Below are 8,709 nucleotides of genomic sequence, written 5' to 3' on the forward strand. Positions count from 1 at the left end.
GTGAAACCAAATCAGTTTTCCTTTGGTAGCATATAGATGTCCATAGAGACATGGATTAGACACATGTTGGCGCAAATACGTATCTCACATCTTTACTTAAAGGTAAGAAGAGCAGATAAAGTGTTTTTACTGATGGTAATTCTGTTACCTTTGGGCTTGTAGGTATTCTACTTTAATTTTACACTCATTATTGTAAAGAATTTCTGACAACTCTGTGGCCCTGCTGACAATCTGTGTAATTATATCCCAGATATCAATTACTTTCTTTTTTGGTAGAGGAAAAAGCAAAATGAGAGGATGACACAGAAAAAAAAAAAAGGCACTTTCATTGAAGATTTTTAAGATGCTCAGTTATAGCTCTGCAGGTGCTGTGCTATCCCCAGCACTCTGAATACTCAAGATAATGCCGTCTGGAGGAAGTTATTTGTTGGGACAGGACAGTGTTTTAAACTTTGAAGTTGATAATAAACAAAGTGAAGCAGCTGGAATCTGGCAGAAGAAGAAACAAACCATTCATATCAGCCCATGCTATTAAAGGAATGAGAGCACTGCACTGGAGTTATTTTCACATATGCTTGGAAATTAATTCTTGCTCTGGAAGTTAGCTGCTCCAGTTGTTACGTTAAGAGAGTAGAGGGAGGGATGCTGGGCGGTGGTGGTTGTTTTTAACTTTTAGGAAGTAATATGTAGGTAAATACAGTAATTATGGTTCTGGTTTTATACTGAAACAGTGATACAGGTCCTAATCCTTCAAACCCCTCCCTGTTCATTATCTTGAAGATAGCTCTTTGCACTGACAGGGTATTGGACTGGTTTACCTCTGGGTAGATTAAAAATAGAAGTTCTAATGGATGGACACCGACTTGAAGGAGTTAAAGCACATGGATTTTATTTGGCTCAAAAGTCAGACTTGTTTAGTCTTTTTATTTTGCCAAATATAAAAATTTTAAAAGAAAATTTTAAACATTTTTCTTTGTTCTCCTCGTTGCCATATGGTATTAGTAACCAAAGCTCCCTTCGGTGTGTTTAATTCCTTTTCCATTTGGCACACGATCATGATACACTTGCGTATAGCATGCTCTCCGTGTGACAGGACCTCTTAGAGCAAAACTCCCTTCACAGGTCACCGGATGGTTGACACACCATTAATTTTTATGTTTCTGTTAAAGATCTGGAAATTTAGTACTGTGCATGAATTTGTTATAGATTGCCAAGAACAGGAAAATTCTCTAATTTGAAATCTGATCCTTTCCATCAGTGGGTCACCAAGATGTTTTCAGTCACTGTTGGATTTCTACCAGTCGAGGACCCCTTACACACTTATTAAGTGTCAGATTTCACAGTTTCTATGAATGTATTCTCTTAGATGGTGATAATGAATTTGCAGAACTGCAGGGCACTTCAGGTCACACGTCCCATTTATTGGATTTTAACAAGGAAAATTTTTATAAATATGTCTAAGTACATGATTACAAAATTGTTCTGAGTACTTCCAGAGCCTCTGAAGAGGGGAGAAAAGCTGTGGAGATTTACCTGCCTTCCTGCCCTGCACTGCTTTGTAAAGGGAAGGATTTTCCATTCCATTTTTATGGCATATGGGAAGATTATAAACACCGCTGCAATTTGCATATTTGCGGCAGTGAAGAGCTCAATGTTCAAGAGGAAACCATCTTAGGATGGGTTATGAGCTGTTCTATGATTGAGGGGGAAGAAATAAAACAGAATATCACGTTGTTAAAGAAGGAGCTGGCCAGGGACTATGCAGACATCAGTAAATATGTATGCCAAAAACCATTTCTGTGAGCAAAGAATATAAGCATTTAAACCTGTGTGCTTGTATTTGTGTATTTATTCACATGCCCAACCCTGTGCATGTGTGTGAATGTGCTTTATGCACTGTGCGTGCACGAGGTTGGGTTAAGCAAGAGGCGATAATGGTAAAGCGTGAGAGAGAGTAACTTAGTAGTTGTGTCTTTGGGCCTTTGTAGAGTTTCAGGACTAGCAGCTCCATATCCCGGAAAGTTGCAGAATCTCCCATGTAGCTGAAGTAGGATTTTTTTTTTACAGTTAAAATCCTGAAAAAACAGATTCTTTGTTTTCTGCATGCTCTAACAAAGTCAAATCCTTCAGATTCCTGTCTTTAAAAAAAAAGGAAATGTTTGAGCTTATCATTAAGGATATTTAGATAACTCAGGACATAGTAACTTTTTTGTTGAGCAATTAAATGGAGTTATTCTTTTAATTTTACTGTCCTTTTAGCAATTTATATCGATCATAAAACTCAATTATAGTGCATCTTTAAATTATATTAGAGTATGTGTTAGGAAAAATGCAGGCTAATACGATACTTTCTTTCAGCACCCCAGAATCAAATACTTAAGAAGTTACTACAGAGCCTTTGGATAGGGGAATATTTTTTTTTTCCCCACTCCATTATTATTTTTTTTTTAACAGTCTTGAAAACAGCTGTTGAAACAATGACATCATGGAATGTGACATGATTGTGGAAATTATTAACAAAGTCAAGCTTTGAAAACATCAAACTACATATAGTTTTGGAGAGCTGCTCAAGTGTCTAGGTTGATTTACAAAGTTTCCTTGGGCATTACACATTCATGTCTTTACTGTGTGTCAGCTTCACATCTAACCAAATAAACGCTTTCCTTTCCTTTGGTTCCCCTTCTGAATAACCTATTTTTATCACGCAAACAAGGCTGCAGACTGAGCTCATGAAAGTACTTCTGGAAAAACAAAACACTCGTTGCTTGCACATCTCTGTGGTGTTAAAATAAATGTGCTCTGGAGTAACGTTCAGGAGATGGAGGATTTCTTGTGCGCTCACCTGTTAGGTTTGTTCAGGTCCGTGCCAACCCAAACTTTGGCAACTGTGCTTCGTAGAGAGCTTTGGGCTGAGGGTGACAAAAGCTGTCCAGCTAGCCAGGACAATCTAGTGCAACTATGGACATTGCTTCTTCTGTAGCGCGAAAGCGGCGAGCGGCTGGCATGTTGATTCCCTGGGGACACAAAAAAACCTGCTCTTGTGCTCTTGCTGCCTCCCTGAGGGGCAGGAGGCTCCTTTGGCACAGGTCACTCCATGGGCTGCCTTCACCATCTTTGGCCTCGTCTGTGTTTGACTTCCTTGGTTGTTGGCTGCTGTTCCAGCATGAAAAACACCAGATGAATTTTTATTTTAGCAGTGGGGTTTTGTTGTTTCAATTAGCCATTCGAAGCGTGCTTTGGTACAAGTCAGATGAAAGCAGATTGCTACTGCAGTGACATAGTAGATAATTAACTGGGGTGAAAAAAGCCTAACTTCTTGGTTTTATTGGGAAAATAGTGTTTTAATTACCTAGTCTATCACAAGGAAGGGAGAGTTGTTACAGCTTATTGGAATCAGAACAAACTCCAAGAGAGCCTTTGCTGTTGTACACAGACTCATAGGTTTGTTTTGCCAGTAGCCACTGCACTGAAGATAAATGTCTCAAGGACAATTGAAATCTCAAAATGCTCTTTTTGTACCTTTGTGAACGTTGTACCATTCATCCCATGCCACTTCTCCTGTCTTCCTCCGTTCTATGTCTGTGACCTGATTCATGCCTTGTACCCCTCACTCCATGAATTGATTCAGGACTTGGGGCTGTTGATAGGTGAGAAGCTCAACATGAGCCGGCAGGACGCGCATGCAGCCCAGAAGGCCAACCCTGTCCCAGGGTGCATCAAGATGAGTGTGGCCAGCAGATCAAGAGAGGGGATTTTCCCCCTTTACTCTGCTCTTGTGAGACCCCACCTCAAAAACTGTGTCCAATTCTGGTGTCCCCACCATAAGAGGGACATAGATCTGTTGGAACAAGTTCAGAGGAGGCCACAAGATGATCCAGGGGCTGGAGCACCTCTGCTATGGGGATAGGCTGAGGGAGTTGGGATTGTTCAGTCTTGAAAAGAGAAGACGTGGGGGGGACCTAATAGCTGCCTTCCAATACCTGAAGGGATCCTACAGGAAGGCTGGGGAGGGACTTTTTACAAGAGTGTCCAGCGATAGGACAAGGGGAAATGGGTTTAAGTTGAAGGAGAATAGATTTAGATTAGATCTTAGGAAGAAATTCTTCAGTACGACGGTGGCAAGACTTTGGAATAAATTGCCCAGAGATGTTGTGGCTGCCCCCTCCCTGGAGGCGTTCAAGATCTTGAGTAGCCTGATCTAGTTGAGAGGCGTCCCTGCCCATGACAGGGAGGTTGGATTAGATGATCTCTAAGGTCCCTTCCAACTTAGGCCATTCTATGATTCTATGAAGACAAGATAAATCAATTCTCCTTCCCTTGCCTGAATGCAGTAACTCTTGCCCATGACCCTTCTCCCTTCCCATCTCTAGTATCTGGCTGCAGGTTTTTCAACCCCTCCAGTGGTTCCCAGATGGGGGGTCTTCTCAGCAATCTTTCAGAGTTGCTCAGCAGCCAGTGCTGCTGGAAGCTCTGTGGGATGTGTTCTTCTCCCTTGCAGGGGCTGCTGGCATGGTGGTGGCTGTTCTTTGCAGGGGCTTGTCCCTCTCCCAGGACATCCCGTGTTTGGCAGGGCCGGCTTGCAAGAACGAGAAGTGGCAAGTTGCCATCTTGGGCTTGCAGGAAGATGAACGTGGCTTTGTGAAGTCCTGCAAGCTACACCTCCAGCAGTGAGGCTGTGCGTGTTTTCCCTAGAGTCTGTCAGAGGATGAAAGAAAGGAGATGAATCACATAGGAATAGCAAGAAGGACCCTTAAAGAGTCAGGGAAATGGGTTGGAGAAAGAAAAGAGCTAAACCAACTTCTCGCCTGTGTTTTGGACAGATATTTATAGGGTGTTTTTCCGTAAGATTTGTAAGTTCCGCAAGACTTTTTCTGCAAGACTTGTAGCCAATGGCTTCAATTTTTATTGCTTTGCTTTTGTGATTGTGTATAGATGTGTGATCTTGAAAAACCTGGATGTTTTCTAAGGGTTTGATGCAACCAGAGGTACACATATAGATGGAATTTAGAAATACTGTTAGTCTGCAGTTCTCATTTCATTTCTGTGGAAAACATCAGTGTACATGCTTGAAATTATTCTAGGCTTACTGGAGATTATATATGTACACATGTGTGTGTGGTGTATCTGTATGTAAATACAGCCCAGTCACTATATGCACAGAAATTCACCCCTGTGTTACCTGATAAAGAGAATTCTTATGGCTAAACTGTGCACGCTAAGGGTGTCTGTGTCTTTGTATTTCCATGAGGTGGTGCCATATGGAGATGACTTTGGTACAATTTAGTTATTTGTCATAGACAACAAGTGATGCATTTTGTTCTTCTTTTTTTTTTATTTTATTAGGAGAGGATGCTGCCCCACATTCACATGTTTCTGCGACAAAGGTGCCAGTGAAGCTGCCTTCCATGAACACAGATAACCATACAGAGAGTACGAGCAGTATACGTGGTGATTCGGATTCTTCAGGGCCAGATACATTTTAAAGCTTTTGGCTCTTTATGACGGTCACTGGCTAAAGATTTTGTCACTGGTACATTTCTCTGCCTCGTGTGATAGCATGGGTGTTTCATTAAAATACCAGTCTTTCAGTACTGTTTATTTTCTACTGATTTTCTTTGTAATTCTGTTACGATTATAAATTTAGGCAATGATTCTGTTTGTGAGCATAGCAAATATTTTTAAGCAAAATAAAATGCAATTCTTTCAGGATTGTTGTGTGTTTAAGTTAATAAGGGCCATTTAAATATTTAATGTGTCTACAGATGAACATGGAGGTGGTTGGTATTAAAATCCACGGCGAAAGTCTGTCTCACTGATGGCAAAAAAGAGCTTGGCTCAACATAGTGTCAGTAGTGTCAAAATGTTAAGTCAAAGGGAAATATGTTTGAAACCAAAGTTACTAAGGAAATTGTGTTTCCAGGTGTCTTCAGAGCTTGTTCTTCATTAGAAGACTGCTATCATGACACAGTAATTCAAAAATGTATGTAAAAGAGACCATTAGATTTTGTGATGGTATTATGAGAAATTTATTTTTTCAGAATCACAAGAATTTTTCAGCATTTTGATGTTTATTTCCCTCAGGATTTTTTCACATCTTGAGACATGTCTGAGTGAGAGATTGTGTGGGTAGAGTTATTTGTTTACATTTTTTTAATGTAAATTTCTCCTCCTTGTGAGACAGAGCTGGTTGCTGGAGCCTCACCCTTTCAGAAGCTCGATAATCTCGGGTCACCCTTGCAGGAACTGCTCAATTTTTTTATTGCCTCCATCAGGACAACATGGAGGAGGAAGGTGGAATTGTTTGCTCCAAGCACTATCCAAGTGAAATAAAAAAAAAGAAATTCAGATGTGTTCCAGTAGGAAAACTAGGAAAGGAACTTTTCTCCAAGCAGGGCAAACATAGCTTTTACTCTATTCCTTATCCATTTTGAGGTTTTCGTGGGATGTCTGTGGAAAAGCAGAGAATACTGTGGCACTTCCCAAGTTATGGGGTGTGAAGGTATCTTTCAAGAGCTAGGCAAAAATACTTTTTTTTTTTTTTGGTTGACTTGTATCTTGCTGTGACACCAGGGCATATAACTTCATCTGCACGGCTCCACTGCATTGCTAATGAGAGGCATTTTGTTGTTGCAAATACTCATGACTGTGGACAGTTCCCACTCTTATTTAACTCTTATTTAACTCTTATTTAACTCTTATTTAACTCTTATTTAACTCTTATTTAACTCTTATTTAACTCTTATTTAACTCTTATTTAACTCTTATTTAACTCTTATTTAACTCTTATTTAACTCTTATTTAACTCTTATTTAACTCTTATTTAACTCTTATTTAACTCTTATTTAACTCTTATTTAACTCTTATTTAACTCTTATTTAACTCTTATTTAACTCTTATTTAACTCTTATTTAACTCTTATTTAACTCTTATTTAACTCTTATTTAACTCTTATTTAACTCTTATTTAACTCTTATTTAACTCTTATTTAACTCTTATTTAACTCTTATTTAACTCTTATTTAACTCTTATTTAACTCAGCCTGCACTGATTTCATCTCTCTGTAACAGAGAAAGATTAGAAGTTCCTCTTGGTTTTATTTTGATTTCGTTGACCACAAGATTCAGCGGATTTGCTGCAGAAACTGTAAGGGAAGATGGAAAAAAAAGAGAGCTTCAACCATTTGAGGTCAGTAATATCCAGAGGACTGAACTTTAAAAGGGTGTCTTTTTACCATGTTATAGAGTTGAATTCTTGTCTGTCTTGACAGATGTGTAGAAAACAGGTTTGGGTGGGGGGTAAAAGCAGGCTTCATTCAAAATGCAGCATCACTTTAAAGAGAGAAAAAGTACAAATGAGACAGCTTTACTGGGAGCTGGTTTTCACCATGTGATGCCACGAGCGTTGTCTCCAGCAGTGAAGCTGCTTCTGGATGTTCTTACGCTGTGAGAAGCTGCCAGGAGCAGAGGAGGCTGGGCAAGGTTGTGCTGCTGCTGTGGAACTGTGTTCCAGATCAGACTAGGGACAGGATCAGTGCTTTAAAAAGCATCAGGCTTCTCTGGGAGGGTGGGGATGTTCTTCTACCCTGCCGCAAGTTGCTGCAGGTGGGCATGGAGTTCTTGCACCAGAAAAACCAAGAGGTTAATGAAATGCAGTGGGGAGGGCAAGAGCTTCTTAAACCAGCTCTCATGCTAGAGAAAACCTCTGTGAAGCTGTGTTCCAAATGCTCTATCAATCTGGTAGGGTTTTTTTGGATGATAATGTATAATTTAGGCCCCCTTTGTTGCAGTGTAAATAGCAAATGAGCTGTACTGTTCTCACACCCAGGGCTCTAGGCCTGGATCAGGACTGCGCTTTGTTAAGCAAAGTTGAGTAATCGAATCATGAAGAACAAGCAGGCAGCTGACAAGCTAAGAGAGAGGCAGGAGGCAGCAGATGGGCACAGAGGTAAGGAGGGTGCTCAGGAAAGGATGAGACAGCCCTGGCTGGTGGGAAAGGCAGTTGTCTCATCATAGCAGGAAAATAACTGTGTCAGGTTTTACTGTCTGCAGTGCTGAGCATCTCACATTTTTTTTTTAATTCTCTTCTTTTTTTCTTCTTGGGAACAAATGTGTTTAAGTCAAAGATATTATCATTCACTGAATCCTGAAGAAATTAGTTGTGGTTTTAGGAAAATACCTCAGAAAAGGTCAGTGAAGACCACAGAGTTACATTCTCTCCCAACTCGATGTGACTGATGGATCTTCTTGGAAGCTTCTGGGTTCCTGGCACTGTGCTTCAAAGATCTGCTGCTGGTGGGGATTAGACTGCAGCAGGATAAGCAACTCTTCATCCCCACTGCAACCTCCGCTGTTCCCATTGAAAGAGAATTCTGGAGAGGCGAAGAAAGTGCAAACGTTGCTTTTCTTTTCTCAAACCTTCCCCAAAACAAAGTATTCTGCCACATAAACATAAAGGGACCTCTGTAAATCAGGCATCCTGTGCCTAGATTGTATTACAAGTATTTATATTCCTAGGAAAAGCTAAAGGCTGTGGGGGCAGGGGGGGTATGCTTTAGTTTTAATCAGAGTCTCCATTTTTCCTTTGAAATGGAAAAAAAATACTATCTTCCCAAAATTTATCTATTTCTTACTTTTGGATTCAGTCTTGTATTTCAGATTCCTGTAAATAGTTTTCCGGAGTTTGAAATGGTAAGCACATGTTCTGTGAACA

The 8,709-nt window shown here is 40.2% G+C and overlaps 1 protein-coding gene across 1 annotated transcript in view; it reads left to right on the plus strand.

The window, feature by feature from the left end:
• KIAA0586 (KIAA0586 ortholog) overlaps window positions 1-5,483 on the plus strand; it is a gene marked incomplete at its 5' end in the record, with an annotated part of 53,018 nt that extends 47,535 nt beyond the window's left edge. The window contains one exon of the mRNA XM_009871661.1: window positions 5,344-5,483. Within this exon, the coding sequence (XP_009869963.1) occupies window positions 5,344-5,483 (140 nt within the window). The remainder of the gene's footprint in view (window positions 1-5,343) is intronic.
• Window positions 5,484-8,709: the final 3,226 nt, after the last annotated feature.

The sequence above is a fragment of the Apaloderma vittatum genome, unplaced genomic scaffold (genome assembly GCF_000703405.1).
Source record: "Apaloderma vittatum isolate BGI_N311 unplaced genomic scaffold, ASM70340v1 scaffold4376, whole genome shotgun sequence".
Taxonomy (NCBI): domain Eukaryota; kingdom Metazoa; phylum Chordata; class Aves; order Trogoniformes; family Trogonidae; genus Apaloderma; species Apaloderma vittatum.